General features: G+C 53.2%; 9 protein-coding genes across 9 annotated transcripts; 5 read left to right on the top strand and 4 right to left on the bottom strand.

The window, feature by feature from the left end:
• Positions 1-624: 624 nt before the first annotated feature.
• Positions 625-3,124, top strand: MYCTH_2300049 (uncharacterized protein). The gene is made up of 4 exons (XM_003661019.1): positions 625-1,062; positions 1,157-1,374; positions 1,458-2,690; positions 2,770-3,124. The coding sequence occupies exons 1-4, from the start codon at positions 882-884 to the stop codon at positions 2,830-2,832; spliced, it is 1,695 nt and encodes a 564-aa protein (XP_003661067.1). The 5' UTR covers positions 625-881; the 3' UTR covers positions 2,833-3,124.
• Positions 3,125-3,500: 376 nt separating this feature from the next.
• Positions 3,501-4,060, top strand: MYCTH_2300050 (uncharacterized protein). The gene has a single exon (XM_003661020.1). The coding sequence runs from the start codon at positions 3,732-3,734 to the stop codon at positions 4,047-4,049; it is 318 nt and encodes a 105-aa protein (XP_003661068.1). The 5' UTR covers positions 3,501-3,731; the 3' UTR covers positions 4,050-4,060.
• Positions 4,061-4,079: 19 nt separating this feature from the next.
• On the top strand, positions 4,080-5,186 carry MYCTH_2300052 (uncharacterized protein). The gene has a single exon (XM_003661021.1). The coding sequence runs from the start codon at positions 4,184-4,186 to the stop codon at positions 4,865-4,867; it is 684 nt and encodes a 227-aa protein (XP_003661069.1). The 5' UTR covers positions 4,080-4,183; the 3' UTR covers positions 4,868-5,186.
• On the bottom strand, positions 5,187-6,396 carry MYCTH_2300054 (uncharacterized protein). Its single transcript, XM_003661022.1, has 3 exons — positions 5,878-6,396; positions 5,556-5,788; positions 5,187-5,488 (listed from the first exon to the last, which is right to left on the bottom strand). The coding sequence occupies exons 1-3, from the start codon at positions 6,296-6,298 to the stop codon at positions 5,345-5,347; spliced, it is 798 nt and encodes a 265-aa protein (XP_003661070.1). The 5' UTR covers positions 6,299-6,396; the 3' UTR covers positions 5,187-5,344.
• A 256-nt stretch (positions 6,397-6,652) lies between these two features.
• On the top strand, positions 6,653-8,691 carry MYCTH_2300056 (uncharacterized protein). The gene has a single exon (XM_003661023.1). It carries the CDS (start codon positions 6,735-6,737, stop codon positions 8,496-8,498), a length of 1,764 nt encoding a protein of 587 aa, XP_003661071.1. The 5' UTR covers positions 6,653-6,734; the 3' UTR covers positions 8,499-8,691.
• Positions 8,692-10,528, bottom strand: MYCTH_2300057 (uncharacterized protein). Its single transcript, XM_003661024.1, has 2 exons — positions 10,298-10,528; positions 8,692-10,227 (listed from the first exon to the last, which is right to left on the bottom strand). The coding sequence occupies exons 1-2, from the start codon at positions 10,443-10,445 to the stop codon at positions 8,885-8,887; spliced, it is 1,491 nt and encodes a 496-aa protein (XP_003661072.1). The 5' UTR covers positions 10,446-10,528; the 3' UTR covers positions 8,692-8,884.
• Positions 10,529-11,451: 923 nt separating this feature from the next.
• MYCTH_2300059 (uncharacterized protein) lies at positions 11,452-13,363 on the top strand. Its single transcript, XM_003661025.1, has one exon. The coding sequence runs from the start codon at positions 11,580-11,582 to the stop codon at positions 13,002-13,004; it is 1,425 nt and encodes a 474-aa protein (XP_003661073.1). The 5' UTR covers positions 11,452-11,579; the 3' UTR covers positions 13,005-13,363.
• A 363-nt stretch (positions 13,364-13,726) lies between these two features.
• MYCTH_2108417 (uncharacterized protein) lies at positions 13,727-14,508 on the bottom strand (the record flags this gene model as incomplete). Its single annotated transcript, XM_003661026.1, has 2 exons — positions 13,727-14,263; positions 14,293-14,508. 2 exons carry the CDS (start codon positions 14,506-14,508, stop codon positions 13,727-13,729), a joined length of 753 nt encoding a protein of 250 aa, XP_003661074.1.
• A 2,438-nt stretch (positions 14,509-16,946) lies between these two features.
• MYCTH_2059134 (uncharacterized protein) lies at positions 16,947-18,306 on the bottom strand (the record flags this gene model as incomplete). The annotated part of the gene is made up of 4 exons (XM_003661027.1): positions 16,947-17,083; positions 17,148-17,472; positions 17,551-17,618; positions 17,682-18,306. The coding sequence occupies 4 exons, from the start codon at positions 18,304-18,306 to the stop codon at positions 16,947-16,949; spliced, it is 1,155 nt and encodes a 384-aa protein (XP_003661075.1).
• Between the last annotated feature and the right edge of the window lie 4,088 nt (positions 18,307-22,394).

Here is a 22,394-nt window from a genome sequence, read left to right on the forward strand (position 1 = left end):
CTCCTGTGAGCACCTGAGTTCGGAACTAAATGCGCACAGAGAAGCTTGGTAGCTCCCTACTTTATACACTACTGTATTAGTTTGTATGGTAATTATCCCGTAGAGGGAGGGGAGCCTAGACCCAGTGTTTACTCTGATTACTGCGTATTCACCAAAAACTCGGACAATTTCCTACATGTCTATCTATCCGCGGTCCAGGAATCACAACTCAGAGCGGTAATTACGCGCGTCCTGTGCAAAAAATATCACTGGCGGTAAGAACCGCGCTAGCGCTCTTACCCCCACGTTCAACGCCTAAAGCCTAACACGGTACTGTATGTATGTATGTATGTACATACATCGGCGGCGAAGCCTGTGAGTACCGTGTGGATGGAGCTACTTGGGCTATTTTATAACATGTTTTTATATACGCAAATGTAGTACCTTACATACCCTATGCAATTGGGTGCATTTTACAAGTGCATGCAAGGACGTATGTTTTCTATAGTTATTCCGTATCCGTAATTACTTCCTACGGGCTTCCCAGCCGCGATGGTGAAAGGACGGAGTAATTCTTGGCACTGCTACGACCGTGGCTCCACTCTGAATCTACTGTGTAGCGTTTGACCTCTCAAGTTCCCTGCAGAGACAAGTCCTCGTTCCCGTGCTCTCTTGAAAGTTCCCTTCCACCCCCCTCCCCGAGCTTGGCGTACTATCATCGCAGCCGCATGACGGCGGTCGCGCGTCTGTCGAGCTGCCGTCTTCCCTTCACTCAACTCGAAGGTTTAGGCCTAAAGGAGGTTTCCCAATTGTCTTCCGTTCCATTAACTGATCCTGGGCGAGACCACGGTCATACCTCAGGTGGCTATTAATATACCTTACTTCAAATTCCATCCACCATCATGGTTGCGAATCTCGTGCTCCTTGCCCTCCCGCTCCTGGCCACTTACCTTGCCGCAACGCTATGGCATCGCCGCTTCAGACAGTGGGCCAATTTCCCCCAGCTGAAGCCCTCTCTTCTCTGGGGTCACCTGCAGGTCATTCACGAATACACCCTCCGGGCCAAGCCAAAGATTCATATCGGTAAGTCGCCCTTGGCCAAGCCGAGAGTGTGCTGAAGTAATCAGTAATTGAGTACCATGGACTTTTGAGGGCTGATTGACGGAGATGCCGATAGATGCCGTGTTTGCGCAAATCGCCAAAGACCTCGGAAGTCCGCCACTCATGTACCTTGATCTTCGCCCCGTCAGTTATCCGATGGTTGTCATCAACAGCCATGAAATAGCCGAGCAGGTTTCGCGCGTGAGCAAGCTATTCCCCTGGAGAACGCCTAAGTCTCCCACGATGTGGGACCTGGTACGGGTGATCGGTCCAGAGTCCATCCTGCTCAGGCAGGTGAGTATTTTGAATTTAACTCTTGCCCGTCATCCCTTCCGCTCGTCCCGTGGCCGTCGGTCGCTGATCGGCAACCACTCCAGAGCGAGGACTGGAAGCAACTACGGAAGCGCTTCAACCCCGGTTTCGCCCCCCAGCACCTGATGACGCTTCTCGGGTGCATCTGCGATAAGACCATGATCTTTGTAGACCAGTTGGAGCGCTACGCTCGCTCGGGTAGAGAGTTTCCCCTCAACAAGCTCACCATTAACCTGACGTTTGACATCATCGGCGCCATCACCATGGACGTCGACTTCGACGCACAGCAGTCCGAGTCCTCGGGCCAGGGCGAGTTCATCAAGCTGTACGACCGGCTCCTCAACATGTACGGTACCGAGGACAGCCGGTTCCCGTGGTGGATGTATCCGAGGCGGGAGTGGCGCCGCTACAAGCTCAGCAAGCAGATTGACAGGCGCCTCGAGGACATGATCCGGCAGAAGCACGCCGAGCAGCAGCAGCAGCAGCAGCAGCGAAAGCAGCAACAGGAAGGAGGAGAAGCCGGCAAAGGAAAGCCCCGCGACATCCTCAGCCTTAGCCTGCAGGGAAGCAGCGAGCTGAGCAGAGAGCTCCTCGCCGAGACGCGAGATCAGCTCAAGACGTTTCTGTTCGCCGGCCACGACACCACCGGCATCTTGCTGGCGTGGCTCTTCTACGAGCTGTCTCGGTCTCCCCACGTGCTCAAGGCCGTGCGCGGCGAGCTTGATGCCGTCTTCGGCCCGGACCCGGACCCGGGAGCCGTGCGGGAGAAGCTCATGGCCCCGAACGGGGAGGAGCTGATCAACAAGATGCCGTACATCAACTCGGTCATCAAGGAGGTCCTTCGGCTGAGACCGCCGGCCGGGACGGCGCGCATGGCCCCCCCGGGGACCGGCTTTACCGTCCGCACTCCCGATGGGCAGAGCTTTTGCCTCGACGGCGCCATCATTTACAACTGCGCCACCATCATCCAGCGAGATGGGACGGTCTACGGGGACACGGCCGACGACTTCGTCCCGGAGCGGTGGCTGGGCGACAAGAGCATCGGGAGCGCCGACGCAGAACAGAACGAGGCGGCGGGCAGGAAGTTCCCGCCGGGGGCGTGGCGGCCGTTCGAACGAGGCCCCCGCAACTGCATCGGGCAGGACCTGGCCACCATCGAGGCGCGAGTCATTGTGGCCCTCGTGGCGAGGCGGTATGACTTTGTCAAGGTCGGGCTGGGGGAGCTCGATCTTGAGGAGGCAGGGCGGCCGATCCTGGACGAGAAGGGGCAGTATAAAACCAAGCCGGAGTTGTACAACGTACGTACTTTAACTTGCCGGGATGGAGGCGCGAGAAAACGGCGTGTGTGTGTGTGTGTGTGTGCTGACCGGCTCCAAGACACAACAGGTGACGGCCAAACCAGTCGATGGCATGATGATGAAAGTGAGACGGCTGGCGTGACCGTGGACGGGCGCTGGATGAGGGTCGTAAAACACGCGTGGTGGGGACTTTCAGGTTGGTTGGGTCGGCTGCGCGGGCAGAGCGAATTTCAGGTACTTGTAAGTTGAGGAAGCCCCGTCTTGCAGCAGTACTCGGCCTTAAGGTGCCTATGTAATAAATCCACCCAAAGTAAAAGGGTAGTGTAGATTTCAATGGTAAGGTGGTGGTGGAAGGCTCCGTTGTGCTTTATTAATTGCTTGGCCAACTGACATTCAGCACGACAGGTATATATGTACATACATGTATGTACAAATCATATCATCCGTACTGGTCCTGCATGGTGCAACGTCGGCCACCGGGCCAGGTTGAACGGAACCCCGACCAAAAATCTCACCTTGTGCGACCAAAATTGGATGGTGGAAGCGGGATGTGGCAATGGTTAAAGTTGTAGGGTCGGTCTGCAAAGGCAAGGGCGCAGGAGGGCAGGCGCTTTCGGACCCACCCTTGCAGATGGCGAGAGGCTTTTTTAAGCAGGACCTGACCTTGATAACTGACGTACAGGTAGGTAATTAGGTACGGATGGCCTTTAGCTGCCCCCACTCCTGCGTGCTCCCGTACCCGGGGAAACCGCATCTCGAGCCCGGCTCTTCGGTTCCTAGCAACAACTCGCACTAGTTAGGTAGGTAAGATAGGCTGGCGACGCCCTATTTCTTTTCTGTTGACTGCCCCGTACTGTACAAGTCCCTACCCTTTCTATGCCGGGCAGGACTTCGGTGTAGATAGTTCTAATTTGGCTCGCTCCGTCCTTGTGCAGAAGTCATGGTCCCCGCCGTCCTCATTTCAGCTCACTGACACCTGATACATAATTGCATTTCTTGGAGTCCGCTCTGTCTTGGACCCCGAAATCGCCGGGAACGGCGATGGCACCGGATGAGAAGGCGGCCACCGTGCTATCGCAGGTTGCCCAGTTTCACGTCGATGCCGAATCTCAGCCTACTAGTCCACGGCTGCACAAAACAGCGGGTCCCGACAATTCCGCCTCTGCAGTCCCCGTGACGGTCACGGTGAGCGAAGTGTCGTCTCCCCCAGCCTCGCCGGCCGAACGGCCTGCTACAGTCGAAACACATCCTGAACCCGAACCGGAACCGGAACCCGAAGCTCGTAACAAAACCGAGCCATGCAGCACATTTGCGTATTTTCCTCTGCTCCCGGCCGAGCTGCGTCTCAAGATATGGTGAGTCGGCTTCACAGAACATCTGGGGCCCCACCATACCTCCCGAGGGGGGCGGGAGGTGTCACTGTAACAGCCTGCGTGCTGCCTTCAGTTGGTCCGCGGGGTCGGGGCTGACAGGAATGCGCTCCAACCAGGCATATGTCCTTCCTGCCTCGAACTGTCGTGTTGCACGCCAAACGCAGCCACTACGCCGACTATGTAAAATACGACGCGCCCAAGTGGCAGTCGCAGTCTTGCAATCCCGCCGCCCTGTCCGTCAACATCGAGGCCCGCGCGGCCGCCCTGGAGCACTATACCGTCGCACTGCCCCTGTTTGCGCCGCCCCCGCGGACGTCGGCGCTCGAGCGGGCCGGCGACCTCCTGCAGGACAGCGACAGGGTCCTGTACCTGAACCTGGAGCAGGACACGGTCGTGCTGCTCGGTGACCTGCAATACGTGCATATCATGAAACTGCTGGATGATTTTCGCCGGCTCGACAGGCCCCGCACCTGGAGCCCTCGCGCCGCTTACGGGAAGGGGCTGCGAAGACTGGCCATGAGCGTCGCCTTCTGGACACACGACGTTGGCGCGGCCGCCCTCGAAATGTTTGCCCGCAAGGCCTTGGCTGATATCGAGGAGTTCATCCTCTTCACGTATGCCAAGCCTTTGCCCCCAAGCGACTGGCGCGGGCTCTGTGTGCTCAAAGAGGTCGATGTCGACGGAGGTTTTTACCGGGACTTCAGGATGGGGAGAGGCAGGCAGTTTCGTGTCAAGGATGGTTGGATGGTTGTCGGCAAAGGGCCGATGAAGCTGGCAGATATCTACTTCCAGGGAGGGTGGTGAGAAGCTGCACATCGCCCCCCGGGCGCCTTTGACTCTCATTTTCTTGTTTTCTTTCCTTGCTTGTTTCTTTCCTTCTCTGTTTTCAACATTGCCGTACGCCGTAAGTATCCCTTCTTCCATGGTTGTATCACCCCGGGTGTCTTTTCTTGGCGGTGTCGACATGTACTACCTCGTTGTGTCCCGACTCCGTATCTGCGTCTTCTGTCGTCAGCGGACGGCCAGCTCCGCAAAGAGCAGAGCGTACAAGTAAGTGTCTTTGCACGCTCTGAAGCCTAGGTTAGCACATGACGAATTGGGTTTCCTTGAAATAACCATCAAGCCCAGATGCACTGATTCCGTTCTCCCCCCCTTCGGCATCAATGTCACCACGGAACTGCAATCAAGAAAACCGGGCCAGCCTCTCTATTTCCCCCAAATATGGTACAAAGATATACAGGGTTTTCTCTTTATCATTACGCCGCGGGCCGCGGGCCGCGCTCATGCTCCTAGCCTCCTCAGGATCTTCTCCCGGACCACCTGCTGCGCGACCCCAGCACCGTGTTGTAAGGAGATGGCACCAATAATAGCGAAGAGGGCAGTGTTTAGTACTGCGGTCAGGCCAGATGCTTCGAGGTTCTCGGGCTAAACGGGGGCGGATTCGCGGTCAGTCTGCGGCCGTGTAGTTCCGAATGTGCGCGGGATCACGTACCATTCTCGGCTTCCACCTAACAACTTCTGGCAGCCCAACTTCGATTGCCAATTTCGCGAGCTTCTCTTTCGACACCACGTCCATCGGTTGCTTTGAGCTGAGCTTGTCGACGTTCGCGAGAGCACTGTGCTGGAAAGGTTCGCGACCGAACGAGTCCTGGGTCGGCGAGTCTTGGGCGGGAGCAGGAGTGACCATGATGTGCCGTGTAGTCTCAAGAGAGACGATCAACCGCCCTGCATAAGATACGGTCAGCGTTTGTTGTTACTCGTGCGCACCCCGGCACTCGAACGCTCAGGCAACCGGCGAACGGTCGGGAACGCACCGAAGTAGGCCAGCCTCGTGTTGAACCCTCGTCTCCCCTGGTCGAAGCTCTTGTGTGTGATGGCAAGCCATTTGATCTCGTCCGGCAACATCCTATCCCCCTTCGACCCCAACAGGCGGTTGTACATGGCATCGAGTTTGGCCGGGTCATCGTTGTTGTGCCAGACCGTCCGCCTGGGATCCTTGACCACGTTGATCGAAAAGCCCGGGCCCTTCATGCGCTCTGGCGTGTAAGACCATCGTGGCCGTTCTCGCTGCTCGGCGGGCGTCTCAAGGACTTCGTCGCTGCTGCGCGATGCAGACGTCGACAGTTGCCGCGCCGGTTGCCCGAGCTGCCGCGCGACCGACTCCGTGACGGCGCTGCATCGGCGGAGGGCTCCGCAAGTTGCCGTAACGGCCGAACGAGACGTGTTGAAAACCATTGGGCGCAGGAGTGGACGAAGAGGCAGAGATCCCAGGGTTGGGAAAGCGCTGAAGCCCAGAACTTGATGTCGGTCTTCTGGGGATCATTTTTTGCGGCTGGCTTGCCAGCTGCCAAAGGCTACTTCGGTAACGTCCTTACAGTATTCCATACATACGCGGCACGGAGCCTTGCATGCCCGGCCCTCGAGCTCAATACCTGATTCGTGACAAATTTCGTTACAGCTCGTAATTTCACTAACTAGAACCTTGGCGCCTTGCTCTCTTCGTGGCGGACCTGGCGCTTGCAACTGACTTTTCAGCGCAGCGGTCTCCACTGGTCCTCTCGCTTCCAGCTCCACTTTCTTGATCTTTCGCGTCACAGCGCGTCTCCATGATAACCAGCCGCGCTGGTTGTGCATGCTGCCTCGCATTCGATCATCGTGAATTTTTTCTACTATGGCCGCGGCCCCGAAACGTTCCGCGAGCAGCACGGGCGCTGCTGGCGCGGGCTCCCTGCGCGAAAGGCTCGCAGCAGTGCTCCCCCAAGGCCACAAATTCGACATTCACCACATATCGACTCCCCCCACACGTGCAGAGCCGCTCTGCGCGGCCCCGCCCGGCCAACGACCAGAAAAGACGTACAAGGAGAGCCACTTCCTTGCCGTATCAATATGTTCTCGGGACATTGCAGTCGCGTCCTCTAAGCGGCCCTCTCCAGACGCGAACCGAGGCAAGGAGCAGACAGAAACCAGGAAGCAGGCATTGGTCTTCGCTCTCGAGGTCTTCATCTTCACCACCGCATATCAGACCATTCTCTTCGTGTCCAAGGCCGACTCGACTGGCTATCTCCATCTCCTCGACCTTCCTGAAGGCGCTCCTTCTCCGATCCGCCAAGTATGTGCCACGTTTCTCGCATACCTCCTCGACCACCGGCGGCGCAGCCACGTACAGTCTGTCGTCAACCTGTTCGCTCGAGCGCAGGCGCAGTATCTCTTTCCCGGGAGCGTCCGAAACAAAGGAAAGCATGTCTTGGATGACCGGGGTCTCGTCCGTTGGTGGTGCAAGGTCCTAAACCCGCTCATGGAGGGTTTGAGCAATGGGCCTTGGACCAGCACCAGGGGCTATTTGCTTGTTCCTGGACTGGAGCACTTGGAAACACGAGCCTTCATCCCGCGAACCACGGCGAGCTCAAGTAACTGGGTGATTGGTCACCCCCTGGAACAGATTTCACACTACAGTCGCGAGCTTGATCGCGTTCCACCACGGTGTCTCATCCCTGGCTATCCGGACGATCCCAAATCCCGATTCCGCGACGAGCTGGACGAGGAGGTATCCAAACAGAAAAAGGAGATTGGCGAGTGGAGAAGCGTCAAGTCCTTGGACCAGTTCTGGGAGATGATGTCGTTCCGTCAGGAATGCTCCAGCGGGAGATTGACCGGGTTCATTTGGTTGGTCTTCGATCCAATCCAACCGTCGTCGCCGCTGCCGAACTCTCATAAGACTACCCCTACAACGGCTGACCTCACAACCACTAATAACGGCTCTTCTGATTCTTCGCCATCACACGCGGTGTCCACAACACCGCCGCGGCAGGAAGTCGAGGTGTCCTCCAACACGCCGCAACCGAGTTCACTCAGGGCGCCAGCGCCTCCAACTGCGCCCGATTCGCGATCGTCCAAGGCGGTGAAGAGAAAGACTAAAAGACGGCTTTCTGGCCCAGTTGTTCCGCGCGCACCCAAGGTAAAGACACAAGTGCGCAGTTCCCTCGCCTCCCGTCCGACGAGAACCGCCTATTATTACTGGCCACCTGAAGCCCGCGGGGATAAGCTGGTGAGAGAGGCAGAGTACAAACGCATCGTCGAGCTGCTTCTTCACTTAGATTTTTCAACGCTCGACAAAGCTGTCGGAAGCACTCGGCGATGGCTTAACGAGGTTGGCATCGGAGATGGTGCGGAAGGGGACATTGTAGGTAAAGCGAGCATCGCAACTCCGCCACAAGTCAGGGGAGCCGCTTTCGATACCGTCAGCGGCACCGTGACCAACCTGACTGGGTTGGTCAGAAGGAAGAACGTGTCAACATCTGTGGAAGCAGATGCTGGCCGATCATCGGCCCCCACCACAGGAGAACCGACCGGGCCTGCGTTCGAGCCCGCTCCAAAGGTGAATGTTCTTGGCTCCAGCCTAGTGCGGAAAAGGAAAAAGGGGACAGGGGACCACTGAGTCTGGTGCCACTTTCTGGTCGATCAATCTGCCATGTTTCCTGGAAGACGCTCAGGCGGCTTGGGCGGCGATCCTGCCGGGAGCTGAATAACTGTTACGGTCCCCTCTTGTCCGGTGGGTGGTGTAACTCTGCTGCGGCGCTTATTTGACGATCATTCTGGGTGTTAACCCTCCGTGGAGCCATATACCACGCCGCAGATCATGCCGTCCTTCGCCAGGAAAGCCGACTCCGCTGACGGTTAGATTTGAATAAATCACCGGGTACTAGTAAGTTGGCCGTGTGCCCGAGCCATTCTTGCAGTAGGCAAATACACAAATTGCGCATGCAGGGACATATGCCTTCGCTAGGCATCAGCTTGGCATTCGTAGCAATACAAGCGGATTATTCAAGTTCGCCGCCTCTTAGCAGCCGGGCCATCGTCTTGTCGCAGATCATCTGAAACCCTATCCTGCAATCCGCCCATCTGGTGTTGAACCCACGTCTGGGCTTCCCGCAGAAGCTGTTTCTCGCCCATTCTTACCCACACTCCCATCCTTTGCCGTTCCGTCAACTGGCCTGCATCCACGAGAGACTGGTCATCTTCGAGGGATGTGGCATATTGCCGCTCCCTAGCCCGCAGCGCGTCGAAGACAACCTGCAAAAAGACCACCTTGCGGGTATCCTTATCTGACACGAGGTCGACGTGGCCGACCGTCTTGGTGGCCTTGAGGAACGTCTTGAACTGATCGCTCAGTTCGTCCGGCAGGCCTGTAAAGGTAGCGTCGCCCTCCAGCTGCCCCGTGGAATCGGGGTCCTCGCTCGAGCGCTCCAGCACAAAGCTCTCCTCAAAATCGTCGTCTGACCGGGTGAGCTTGTTCACTTGCTCCCAGTCTGCTGGGCTCATGCGATCCCCAACGCGCTCCCTCAGCCCCGCCTCGATGAGGTCCCACGGCAGCTCGACCACGTCGTAACGGGCATGTTTGGGCGTGACATAGCCGTAGCGGCGCAGAAGCTCGCCGTTGGGGAGGGGGCCGTAATAATTCAGGATTTCCTCGCCGGCCTTGATGGTGCGCAGCGCGGTCGCCGTGAGGGAGTCTGCGCCATGGTTGATGTACGCGTTGAACTCGGCATCGGCGTTGAGCATGTCGGCCATAGGCACCATGCCCAGCATCGTCCTGCCCTCCCTGTCGTCGACCCACTCGTCCTGCTCGCTTGCCTCCTCGTTGGCGTCGTCATCCTTCTCGAGATCGAAAGCGTAGGCCATGATCGCGCTCCCCATGCGGTGAGCCAGCTCGAACAGCTGATCGTCGTCAAGTCTCTGGCGGCCATGGGGGAAGAAGACATGGTCGTGGCCTCGTATCACGGGGAGAATCTTGGACCTGATCATCCGGTCTGCCTCCTCCCTGCCGACCTTGGTGACGAGCGCGCTGGCTTGCAGCTCGGCCAACTCGGTGGGCGACCAGAACATGGGCGTGTCGAACGCCGAGGGCAGCACGTCCAGATACGGCTTCCATTGCGAAGCATCCCCCTGGAGATACTCGTAGATCAGGATCAGGATTAACAGGGTCCACGAGTCCTGCGACGAGGAGGTGCCGTCCTCGCCTCCAGAGTCGGAGTTCCCATCCTCGTCGCCCTCGAGATCAAAGATACCGGGGATCTCATTCTTGAGGGCCGATGTTGCGGTACAGATGATGGAGCTGCGGGGGATGGTAAAGAGCACCGTGTCCGCCGCAATGTCTGTTCTAGCGACTAAAAAGTTTACCGGCCAGTCAACAATAGCTGCAGGAAGATGAGAGTGTCTTGGGCTGGGCTGTCCTACCGATTCCTCGCCCGGCGTTCCGCGATCGCAGGTCTTCGATGGCGATGAGGTCGGAGCGGAAGGTGGCCCCTGGAAGCGACTGGAACCAGGTCAAGAAGCTCTGCGTTGTCGCCGCGAATCTTGCATCCGCGTCATTGTCAATTTGCATGATATCGGACCGAGGGGGGCTGTTAGGTAAGGTATGTCTATGAACTGTCGAATGGCCGGCCCAATCTCCCGTCGTGACTTCCCTGTTTCCTCTTGAGAATGGTTTCCAGTTCTCTGCAGAAAATTTTGCCCATAAAAGTTCTTTGTCTGCTCAGAAGGGTCCGTAACTAGTAGCTTCGAGGACAAGAAACCGCATCCTTTGAACAACAACAAAGACCAGAAGCTGTCGCTTTTGCCGGGAGGGCGAAGACATGTTTCTGGACTCGCGAGTTCACTTTTCATTATGGGGTAAGTTGCTGACTCAGCAAAACAAAGCTATCGTGGGGGTGGTTCTAACATCCCCATGTGACCAACGCGTTACGAATTTTCTTCTCAGCCATGTAAACGCGTTTGCTGCCCTCCTCTAGCGGTGGTTGAGTTACCTGGCTCCCTGCTAACAACAAAAAAAAAAAAAAAAAAGGCACACCAAAAGCCTTTACCATCACAATCATGATCTGGAACGCGGCCAAAATGGTTCTAAATTACAGATTGGATAATAACAAGTGCTCCTAATGCCCAGTCATTGCGCCTTCCAATTGCGCTGCCTGATTGGTTACCTAAGCGATGGGTGCCAGATCGTCCCAACGTTCCGGCGGCTGCAAGCCTCCTCGGGCCGCCCCTCCCTCCGCCTTTTGCAGACAGAACGGCACCCAGCCCAACTGACGCAATTGTGTCTGGAGCAACCCCACTGGCATCGCACTTTGCATTACCTCAACGCCGGAACCAACAGAAGATGGGTAATCGTACATACATACGTCTCGTCCTACAGGTCTCCGCTAATTTTTATCTCCAGAACTAAGCCCCTCCTGGACGCCACGTCATATTATAACCGTTTATGATGCTTGATCATGTCATGACCGGCCCGGGAGAGTACATGCCCCGACTTCGTCTGAATTGAAGACCAGCTACAGTAATTACTATCTAATTACCTAGTACTTCGATACCTCAGTCTCCGTCAAGTCCCAATCCACCTCTCTTCGGCGTCCCTCTCCCTCCCCTAAGTCCTTCGCAAGACTAAGTTGCGCTTCCGCCTTCTCATCTCTTCCACGCCCTCGCTCGTCAAACAAACGCGGAAAGGCCGAGATTATTGCCAACCATGTCTCTAAATTGCCCCAATTGCGGCGCCCACCTCACCTTTGCCCTCGCCGAGGACTCGAGGGCCACATCCGCCGCCGCCGCCGCCGCCGCCGCGCCGCGCCGCAAGCTCGTGCTGGCAGAAAAGGCGGGTTCTCACGATGTCAACCCCACCGATGCCGACCTCCAGCGGCTCAAGCATTTCATGTGTTTCCCATTCAACACGTCGTTACTATGGAAGCCAACTCAACCGACCATGCGCCCAGTCGTGTCCGACAAGGAAGAAGAGGTGGGGATTTTGAAGGACTGCCGCGCGCGCCAGACCCTGGACCGGGTAGCGAGAAAGATGCATGCCACCATCCGTGCCTGCGGAGAGCAGTCAGCCGACACTCTCCTCGAGTCGCGGCGGCGCGGCCGAGCCAAACAAGATCTGCCGGTTCCGATGCACACGGTCTTTGAAGCCGTCGGCGCCATAATATACGCAATGGAATGGACGAGTGGCCAGCCTCGGGCCGAGGAGCTTGTGCCAACGCCGGCGGGCACCGGCACTGTGCACCCTCAAGCCGTGATGGGGCCGTTCGAGCCCGGGTACGCGTTGGAACTTCCGTCCGTGTACTTGCCTCAGTACACGTTGCAGCTTCGGCGCCTGTTTGAGCACATGCTCGTTATCGACTATGGGTTTCCGGCTCGTCCAATCTGCGGGTCAATATTCGGACCAATGCTTCTCCCAAGCACTTGGTTTCTTCACGCATGGTCTGAGTTCGAAATTTTCTCTGACTTTCTTGTGGGAATCGCGCGGGTTTGGAGATGGCGACAAGGTCTCCCAAACGACAAGTCATGGGGCCTCATTGCCGAAGCCACGAGTGACTGGGCACATTATATTGGGCTAAGATTGCCAGTATGGGACGTTGCTACCATGATCTACTACTACTGCCTTCATCGAAAGCCGGTTGACGCCGAGGACCGCAAGGAAGGGTGGACAGGATACACGGGGGTCCTACAGGAGATGATCGCCGAGGTCCCTACCAGGGGAACAGATCGACTGGAACGCAAGCTATCGCTTGATGTCCACCTCCTCATTCCGAGATTTGTTCGAGACCGAAAGCTTCGGGAACAGATGCTCTTGATCGCACAAGATCTTGCGGCCAAGTACGGTTGCCAGCTCGCGCCTCCCAAGATGCCCAAGCCACCAATGTGGCGGAGATTGTTCGGCCAGGTCCCTTGCCAGCTCGCGCCTCCCAAGATGCCCAAGCCACCAATGTGGCGGAGATTGTTCGGCCAGGTCCCGTCCCAACAAGGGCCTGAGGACAGAGAGAAAGGTCACGAGGATCTGAAACTTCTCGAAGGTCTGCGATGGGAAAGCAGAGGGGAGGGAGATCTTGATCCCAGCTGTGCTGGTAAAAAATCCTTGCATTGGCTAGATGTACATAAGAGTGTAATGAACTAAAATGGCGGCAGCTGCGGCGGTGGACGACAACACTATCCTCCCCAATACTTCCTCCCACCATCAGCAGATGGCGGGGGGCCGCCCCTGTTAAGAGGCATGATGCCAAGGATCACAGGCGTTGCTTGAATTGTCTCAATTGCGATTCAGAGTCGAAGTCAGGGCAACGGAGCTCACAGCGGTGGGAGAAGCGCAGAACAGGTCGGGCATTGGGATGGTGAATGAAGAGGCGCCGGCAACCTCTGGTGGGGGAAGGGAGAAGAAGAGAGAGAGATCCCCGTTTCTCAAGTTGTGTGTGATTGCCAGCCGCAGGATTGGCTTTTGGCATTAGATGGCGATACTGTGTTCGGATTCGGCGCCGATGGTCGGTCTGAGAGCGGCATGAGAGAAGTGGAATGGCTTTTTGGTCTTGCGAATTCTGGTCGAGATGGGAGCAGCGCAACGCCAAGTGACTGGAACAGACAGCAACCAGTGAGGATCTAAGATGTTGCAGTTGGGTTGGTGTCAGTCAACGCCACCTGTGTAGTAGAAGGGTTTGGGTCGAGCATACCTTTGCCCTCGGAAGGTGCTGGGCATGCCTCTTCTTAGCTCATCGGTGACTAAATCCGATGAGGAACACCCATCCACGACGGTGACGTGAGAGGCTCGGATGGGATAAGAACATTCATTCAAAGGCAAAAAAGCAAGGGGGGGAAAACATTGCAAGGGGATAAAGATATTTCAACTCACTCCACCGCCGCCCACCCGGCCTCCCTGGCGTCTGCCACCGCCGCCCACTCGGCCTCCTCCGCCGCTACCTCCGCCGCCACCTCCGCCGCCACCGCCCATCTGGCCTGCATCCCCGCCCAGTCCTCCGCCGCCGCCGCCGCCGCCGGTGCCGCCTCCTCGGCCTCCCGGCCCCCCCCCCAGCCGCAGCCGATACCGCCGCCGCCGCCGCCGGTGCCGCCTCCTCGGCCTCCCGGCCCACCCCAGCCGCAGCCGATACCGCCGCCGCCGCCGCCGGTCCCGCCTCCTCGGCCTCCCGGCCCCCCCCAGCCGCAGCCGATACCGCCGCCGCCGCCGCCGGTCCCGCCTCCTCGGCCTCCCGGCCCCCCCCAGCCGCATCCGATACCACCGCTGCCAGCGGCGCTGGTGCCCGCGGCGTCTCCTCCAGGTCGCCCCAGACCCTCACGCGAGCCCGAGCCCCGGTCACAGCCCCCTTCCACTCCTTCCCCGTCCGCTCCACCTCGTCGGCCGCCAACGCCGCCACTCTCAACACCCCACTAATGCCTCGGGCGAGGTGCCTACGCACCTTGCCCGGGGCAGGGCACAAACCGCCCACCAGCCCACCCAACGCCCCCCCCGCGTTCCCCACCTTCCGCCACACCACCGAATTCTGCAGCTGCTGCCGCCGCGACTCCGGCACTTGCGGCAGCTGCCGCCACAGCAGGCGCACCAGCTTGGCCACCCACGCAACAACCGCGTACGCCCCTGCCGCCAGGGGCAGGCCGTAGCCCCACCCCACCATCGTGATCGTGTTGGCCGCGAGGCCAATGAGAAGTGTAGCTATTGAAGCAACAGGTTAGCCAGTATCTTGCTCCCATGCCAATCACGGGGCAGTATTAAAAACGGGGAACGCGAAAAGTAGCACATGGTGAGTGGGGCGAGGACTGATCAATAACTTCCAACTTGGAACTTGAGCACCTCCAGGTTTCCGTCCATCTTGCGACGACAAAACGTCAACGACACTGATGAGGAAATCAACGGGACAGCGAGGAAGGGGGGGCGAATGGAGCAGCCAAGGGCGATTTTGGTGGCGGGCAAGATCGCACGAAGGCGGTACAGGGATGCGGGTGTCACGCCTAGGGTGTGTAGTGCCCTCACGAGCTGTGAAGCCTTAAGCGTGGAGTCAAGTGCCGTGAGACACTGGTAAGTGCCCCGAGGGTCCTCCTCCGGTACGCGTGTTGAGATGGAGGCCAGAACGGGACTTGCTCTGTCCCCTGCGAGACCGGGGAACGTTGGAACTTTCAGTGGTGCTTCAAAAGGGGGTTGGGGAGTTGTGGGACAAGACCATAAGCAGGATTCAGAGCTCTAGTGCTCGAGGGTGGTGGGCGGTGCTCCGCAGGCCGCCATCCGCAGTCATCAAACGAAGACTGGAGCTGTCAGGGCTGGTAGCAACGAAGCGAACACGGCGTCCTTGGACGGCGAGTGGCGAGAGAACAGTGAAAGAATAGTCAGGCTGTTCAAAGGGTGGAGGAAATAGCAGACTTACTAGAAGTCATTTTGTCGTTCGCAGAGAAAATAAAGAGAACAGAGAAGTGACACACATTCGACAGAGGTTTATCTGTAACAGCGGCCAAAACTGGCTCTGCCCATTGGGAAGGGGCCGTATTGCTGTCCGCACTTCCTCCAAGCTTAGGTCAGGTCGATGCCTAATGTTTAACGTAGGCACGTCCCAAAAACGGAAACAAGAATGGCCATCTGACGAGCCTCATTTGGTGGAAAGAGAAGGTGCTCACTAACTAAGCTTTCTTTGTCGCGGAGAGAACGAGGGCATTCATCGATAAGTACAGAGGAAGGATCAAACGGTCTATAGCTGAACTCCTTAGGGGGTTTCCCGAATTGGCAAGAACAGGAGGTTGATACCATCCGAATCCGAAGACGCTTGTGGGTAATTGCCCTGAGAGCAGATGGAACGAGGAGTAGTCTCTTTGGACCGGAACCTAGCCACATCATGATTCTACTATTATAAACCCTAATCCCCTTTTTCTTTTCCGTTTCCTTTACTTTCTTTAACTAACGTATTTTATAAACGAGCGGTAGGTATAAGCAAGGTATAGAGATAGCGACGGTCTAGGAACGTAAATAGGATCGTGTCCGGCAAAACATCGGGGCAAGTGATGAGTCGGGTGTGCTAAGTCAGCAACTACATCCCATGATTTTGCTCTTCCACTCGCCAGGTGGCTTGTACATCGACACACAAGGGTTAAATAGTGGAAGAAGCGCCAAACCATAAATCAACAAATGTTACAGAGGTAAATCGACTCTGTCTGTCAGATGGGCAATAAGCCCCGCAGGAGAATCTGGGCGTCATCTGCAGCTAGCAGGTGTCTGGAGCCGCCTTGGGGCAACCCTCGGGGACATCGCCCACCCGAGCTCCGCGCAGCAATCAATGCCGCTTGGGGTATTAATTAATGGGGGTGCCAAGTCTGAGATTGCCTAATGAATAATGCTCCTGGTTGCTCTGCTCGAGGTTGGTTGGCCAAGCTCGACATGTTGAATTGGATAAACTCAGTGGGAGGCTTCAAGATCTTCATGTGTCAGACCACCGTCGAGGAATATTGACCCCCAGTTGAGTACCTCAGGCGTCTGGGGTTTAAAGGGCAGTGGATTTTAGCACTGGTGAACTGCTTTGTTGGGCCAACACTGCAACAACATCTTCATACCAAATCAAAGAAGATCATGAGCAAGCCCTCACGGAGATTAATAATAATACACCATACTCACACTCCGGTCTTCCTGTCGACGCTAACTAGGTAACTATTCATCTCCAGCTCGTCTCGTGTCTGGCCCAATTCTCCCGAACAGCCTCATAACGCCTAGCCGCAATACATCCGCATGCTTCATGTCAACTCAGAAACTCCCCGGATTCAAATACAAGACTATAGCTATACAAACCCCCCCCTTCCTTAAACCCCCCTTAGTGTTAGCTAAATACGCCTACCTCCCCAACACCTAGGGTGCCGTCAAAAAGATTCCCCGCAAAAAAAAAAAAAAAAAAAAAAAAAAAAAAAAAAAGGAAAAACACTGTTGCCGCCATCTTAGTACTTTGCCACGGTTTGCTGGATCAAGTCCCAACACTCTTCTGGGTCCTCGAATACATGCCACAGTCTCCTGTGTCGTATGTCAGTTCGGAGTGATGCTATTCAAAAGAATCCGTTGTCAACGCTGTTCTCAGGTGCATACTCACCTAGGTACCCCATCAAAGGCCCTCTCAAACCGCTCCGGCTCGTTCTTCTCTCTGATGCCAACAGCGGCCACGTCGGTCACCTTTCGTATCAGGACCAACTTGATCCACTGTGGAAATGCCCTGCAAGCTTCGCCTGGGGTTTGGTATGTTGGTCAGCCGGGACAGGCTCGTGTCCTACGAAATGAAGCCTGACTTACCGTATGCCTCGGGGTCGCTCTGGGTCGAATCTCCAATGCAAATCACCTTGCGGCGCGGCAGCCAGCGCTGTATCTTCTTGATCCTATCGATCTTGTACTTCTCGGTCCCCAACGTCAGGCTGGATAGGAGCCCGGATATGGTCATCCAATTCGAGTCCCGGAGGATCAGTTGCCCATGCGGGTAGTAAGTGTCTCGGAAGCCACGAAGGAACGGGTATAGGTTGTATGGGGATGCCGACAGATAAAAAAAGAGCGCCGAGGGGGCCAGAAGCCGGTTGATACTCGAGTAGAGCTCCGGCATACCAGGGACAGGCGTCGGTTTTGACTTGGGACGGTTAGTTGATTAGCAGGATGGCGAGTTCGCCGCTCGGGTTCCCCAATCCCCGGGACAGCAGAGGCTCACCACAAAAGTTGACCTAAGAATCCTGACCGGGTCGCTCGTCTGCGTGATTTTGATTGTGTCGTCAATGTCTGGAGCAGGCCATGCCTGTCAGCTACAGAGCGCGCGGGCCCGAGAGCCTGAGATTGTCATACCTGAGATTACTGCCCACCCCTCAGGTTCCGCATATACCGTCTTCATCTCGAGTACCCCGGTTACCCCCGAGGGCACGTCCGCCGTCGACTTGGCAACAGGCCCGGTGGACGGCTCCGGAACCCTCCTGATGTCGCTGCTGATGCCATTTCTACCGCCCGGGCCGAGCTTCAGCAGGGTCGGGCCGTTGAACCTCACCTTGATCTGCCTGCCCTGGAGGATCTCCATGACGAACGGGGAGATGCGGCGCTCCATCGTCCTCTCCTCGTCACCTCCCCTTGCCAGGCCGACCTTGCTGGCAATGTCGCCCACGATGTCCACCACCTTGGCCGACGCCTGCTGGTCGAACACTGCGGCCACGAACTCAGCCTCCCAGTGTCCCCCGCGGTCCCAGAACGCGACATTGTCCATGAGCCACACCACATCGTCGGCCGCGATGGGCGCAGGAAGGGGGTTACTGGATCCCAGACATGAGAGTAGATGGGTGAGTTTGTGCTCCTTGCGAGACGCCCGTGCTTGGTTTGTCGATATGCTAGCTAAAGACGACTCGGCGTCGCTGAACTTTCCATTTTTCCGCGTGTGCTCCTCAAGCAGAGATGACGAGGTTCGTTGGGACGTGAAAGGCATCGTCAAGATTATTAGACTTCGCTCCTGAACGGGTCGGAGTATGCTAGCGCATGGCGCACAAGGCTATGGTTTCGGTATCTGAGAGGATGCTCGAGCTGCAGAACTTTAAAACAATACTTGTTACAGTCCCCTGCTAGAGATTATAGGCCTCGGGTCACCGTGTTTTAATACTATGTTCTTTCCAGGTTCTTCGCTGCCTCGAAGCAGGGCAGCTGACCGAACTCCGCATGACCGCTGTTAACAAGGGTTTGGGGCTGGTGGCTGGGTCATTAGAACGCCCAACAGGCACATCATGTCTTGGCTGCATTCGCTAAAATGAGTTAGAGCGAGCATCGATGTAGCATGACGACATAGGCAATGATCATCTTGTGAGCGTAGTATATATGATCATTGTCAGGAGCAACTTCGGCGTTATCCAGGACAGCAAGTGGAATCATACCCTAACCCTGGCCTAGAAGACCTAAACATTCTAGGGTGGAGAACAGAGTTGACAGGGTACTACCCGGTGGTTAGTGCTGACTAATTACTTCAGTACCACTACCTGTCTCCCAATAGGTAGGGCCAAAACCCCCGGACGCCTAGATACAGCCGGATAGGTATACGTCCAAACCTATGTCTAATTTTACTAGTTAACTCCCTATACTCGAAGATATAATTACTGCTATAAGCCTAATTTAAATCACTTTCCTATACTACTTGCCTATATATAATGCCTTTAACCGACTAAATCTCGGAACTAGCTAGTATATAAGCTGCTAAATAGATCCTAACCGCTTAAACTTACTACCAAACTAGCCATTTACCCTATAGAAAGGAACCTAATATATAGTATATAGCTTAACTATTTAAGACTAGAAAGACCTAGGTTAGCTAGCATTTAAAATCTTTAAAGGATACTAGACTTCTAGCCACTAGTAGTAATATAGTTAGAAGATCTTAGTTACTTTAAAATAATGAAGATTCTATCCTTAAAGGATATATATACTAGTATATCGAATTTAGTTCTCTTGCTATTAAATATCTTCTCTACGATACTATTAATCATTTATAGGTATATTATAATCCTTTTTGCTTTCCTATTAGTAAGTACTAGTAGCTATATTAGAAATAGAATTATCTATAGTTTTAGCTAACATTTTTTAAACTAGTCAAAGTAAACTGACTCTTAGCTAAGTAGTAATAGAAGAACTAGAGATATTCTTTAATAAGCTTAAAGATATTATTAAAAGCTTTAAGATTACTATATCTAGCTATTAGAATATAGATGAGACTAGATATATATTTATAATATTAAATAAGCGGTTTAAGATCTTGATAGTTAAAATAGATAAGAAGAAGAAGGTTAGTATTTTCGTCTTTTCTAAGTATTGGTTTAGAATACTAACTATAGTATTTTATTAGCTAGAGATTTTAGACCTTTATAATTAAGAGTTAATAAGTATAATTAGTACTAGAAATACTATTACTAATATCATTCTAGTATTTTATATCTTTAAATAATAGCTATTAAAAGATTAGGATATTAAAAGTCTTAATAAAGAGATATAACTCTATAAGTTAAAGATAGTATTTAATAATATTAAGATTATAATAGATTAGATATAATGTTTTAATAAATATTCGTTTACTATTAAAGGCAAGACAAAGGTTTCTATTTAGCTTATTAGGTATAGTTTTCTTTATATATAACTAAAGAGGCTCTAATATACTTATTAATATATTATTATTATTATTATTATTATTAATCCTATACTATTATACCAATAAGTATACTAGAGCCTCTCTAGTTATATATAAAGGAAACTATACCTAATAGGCTAGATAAAAACCTCTATCCTATCTTTAATGCCTAGTCCGAAATACTAATATACTATAAAGAAAAGGAGAAGTAGCTAAAATAGCCCTATAGAAGCCTTGCCTCCTAGTCTAACCTCCTTATAAGGTAATATTCTAGGAGCCTCTCTAGGTCTATTAGCTATTATAGAACCCTCCTTGCCAAATGACGGTTTTAGGCCCCTATACCCCGTAAAATGAGGTCTAGGTCCCTTTATAACTATATATCCTAGGATTCCTAAGTTTGGCTTCTTAGTAATTTTAGGCACTATATAATAAGGTGCTTAATAGTCTCCCTCTCCTAGCTATAGGTATAGTAAGGGAGACTAACCCCTAGGACTTAAACCTAAAATAGGAAGTTATAAAGGCTAATAGCCCCTATATAGGCCTATACTAGTAAGGAGCTCTAGGCCTTTATTAGGCCCTAATGCCTTTATAGGCCCTCTCCTATAAAAACTAGGTATAGGGGGTCCTTATCTAATATATATTATATCTTCCTATTAGCCTAGTTAGCCCTCTAATAGTTACTCTAGCTAGTTACTATAGCTAGTTCCGTGGCCTATAGCCTCCTCTATAGGGTCTATAGGGGGGGTAGGCCCCCTCTATAGCCTTTTTAAACCTATTACTAGATCGTTAACCTTATTACCTCTAGGGCTATAGGCTTTAGCTCCTAGCCCCTTACCCTAGCCCTCCTTTTCTAGAACCTCTAGCTTAGCCTATTATAGGCCTATTAGATAAGAGTCTTTATAGGGGCCTAGGTAGCCCCTAGGCCTGCCCTAGTCCATAGAAATGCCTAGTCGAGTTTAGCTTTGAAGTCGGCTAGCCTCTTATTAAGGTAGAGGTTAAGGGGTAGTACCTAGGCTTCTATTTTAAGGCACTAGATAGGGGTAGCCTTATAGGCCTTAATAACTACTTAAAAGGCCTTATATTAGGCCTTTAATAGTTCCTTAGTAAGGCCTTCTAGCTTACCTCCTAGCTTAGTAAGCTTATAGAAGTTTAAGGCCTTATAAGTTAAGGCGCTATAGATATACTTAATATAGACCTTATAGGCCTATAGGAGGCTAGGGCCTTAGGTCTTTATAGTAAGCCTAGTTAAGGTAAACTCCTAGGTTTCTAGCTTCTTAGCTACCTTTATATAGTAAGGGCCCTATTATAATCTCTAGTCTAGCTAGACCCTAAGTAATCTAGCTAACTTTAAAGGGGCTATAGTAGTAGTACCCCCTCTAGGCTATAGGAGCTCTAGTAGTTATAATTACTATTTCTAGCCCCTTTTAAAGTAGATAAGTTCGTATTTTTCTAGGGTAAAAGCTATATCCTAGGTCCTTACCTACTATAGGTAGGCCTTCTAAGCCCTCTATAGCTAACTATTATAAGCCTCTTTAGCCCTCTTAAAGGCTAGAAGGTTAATATTATTAGTAAAGCCTATTAAACTAACTATAGGGTAGGCCTAGCAAATAGCCTAGTAGAGAAAGGCTATATAGAGGATGAATAGTATAGGGGAGAAAGGTAACCCCTATAGGACCCTAGCCTTTATTATTATATCCTCTATTTCCTAGCTATTAAAGTAAAAGATAGCTACCTTATCCTATAGCTACTCCCTAACCTAGACTATTACCTACTTTAGGAAGCCCTAGCTCTATAAAGTAGCTAATAGTATAATATACTAGCCTTATAGCATCTACAGATAAGTATATAATGTTTCATTTAACTACCTTAAGGAAGAAAAAGAGGAAGAATATAAGAGTTATATAGAGGAGTGCTTTTTTAATGTATACGTATATGACCTAGATAGGGCCCGGTTAGGCTCTAGGTTAGATCCTAAGCAGGCCCTGACCGCACGCCCTACAAACGACCTACGAACGTCTCGCAAACCAATTATATATGCTTAGGTAGGTCAAGTAGGTCTGGTCTGTTACCAGGTAGGTCTGGTCCGTTGCTAGGCAAAGCCTAGCATTGTTTAGCCTAGGTAAAGCCTAGGTTTGTAACAAATAGCTAGGTATAGTTAATAGTATTAAAAGCCCCTAAGATATTAAGCTATAGGAGGGAGGTAGCTACCTTATACCTCTAAGCTTCCTAAACCTAAGCTATAATAAGCCGAATAGCTAGTTCTATAGACTTATATTCCTAGTTATCCATTTACTTAGCTAGGAAAAGCCTATAGGCCTTTATAATAGCTGTTACCTTCTAGGTAACTATAGCTTCTAGCACTTTACCTACTATTAATAGGAGTATTATAGGCCTATAGCTACCTAAGG

This window comes from Thermothelomyces thermophilus, chromosome 2 (genome assembly GCF_000226095.1).
Source record: "Thermothelomyces thermophilus ATCC 42464 chromosome 2, complete sequence".
Lineage (NCBI taxonomy): Eukaryota > Fungi > Ascomycota > Sordariomycetes > Sordariales > Chaetomiaceae > Thermothelomyces > Thermothelomyces thermophilus.

What these genes read in the sequence shown, in the direction of transcription:
- MYCTH_2300049 (XM_003661019.1), top strand. Translation starts at nt 882, where the DNA reads ATGGTTGCGAATCTCGTGCTCCTTGCCCTCCCGCTCCTGGCCACTTAC. An exon ending in CAAGCCAAAGATTCATATCG is followed by an intron (nt 1,063 to 1,156) that starts GTAAGTCGCCCT and finishes AGATGCCGATAG; the next exon opens with ATGCCGTGTTTGCGCAAATC. An exon ending in AGTCCATCCTGCTCAGGCAG is followed by an intron (nt 1,375 to 1,457) that starts GTGAGTATTTTG and finishes CAACCACTCCAG; the next exon opens with AGCGAGGACTGGAAGCAACT.
- MYCTH_2300050 (XM_003661020.1), top strand. Translation starts at nt 3,732, where the DNA reads ATGGCACCGGATGAGAAGGCGGCCACCGTGCTATCGCAGGTTGCCCAG.
- MYCTH_2300052 (XM_003661021.1), top strand. Translation starts at nt 4,184, where the DNA reads ATGTCCTTCCTGCCTCGAACTGTCGTGTTGCACGCCAAACGCAGCCAC.
- MYCTH_2300054 (XM_003661022.1), bottom strand. Translation starts at nt 6,298, where the DNA reads ATGGTTTTCAACACGTCTCGTTCGGCCGTTACGGCAACTTGCGGAGCC. An exon ending in CACGAGGCTGGCCTACTTCG is followed by an intron (nt 5,789 to 5,877) that starts GTGCGTTCCCGA and finishes TATCTTATGCAG; the next exon opens with GGCGGTTGATCGTCTCTCTT. An exon ending in TTAGGTGGAAGCCGAGAATG is followed by an intron (nt 5,489 to 5,555) that starts GTACGTGATCCC and finishes GCCCCCGTTTAG; the next exon opens with CCCGAGAACCTCGAAGCATC.
- MYCTH_2300056 (XM_003661023.1), top strand. Translation starts at nt 6,735, where the DNA reads ATGGCCGCGGCCCCGAAACGTTCCGCGAGCAGCACGGGCGCTGCTGGC.
- MYCTH_2300057 (XM_003661024.1), bottom strand. Translation starts at nt 10,445, where the DNA reads ATGCAAATTGACAATGACGCGGATGCAAGATTCGCGGCGACAACGCAG. An exon ending in GAACGCCGGGCGAGGAATCG is followed by an intron (nt 10,228 to 10,297) that starts GTAGGACAGCCC and finishes TAAACTTTTTAG; the next exon opens with TCGCTAGAACAGACATTGCG.
- MYCTH_2300059 (XM_003661025.1), top strand. Translation starts at nt 11,580, where the DNA reads ATGTCTCTAAATTGCCCCAATTGCGGCGCCCACCTCACCTTTGCCCTC.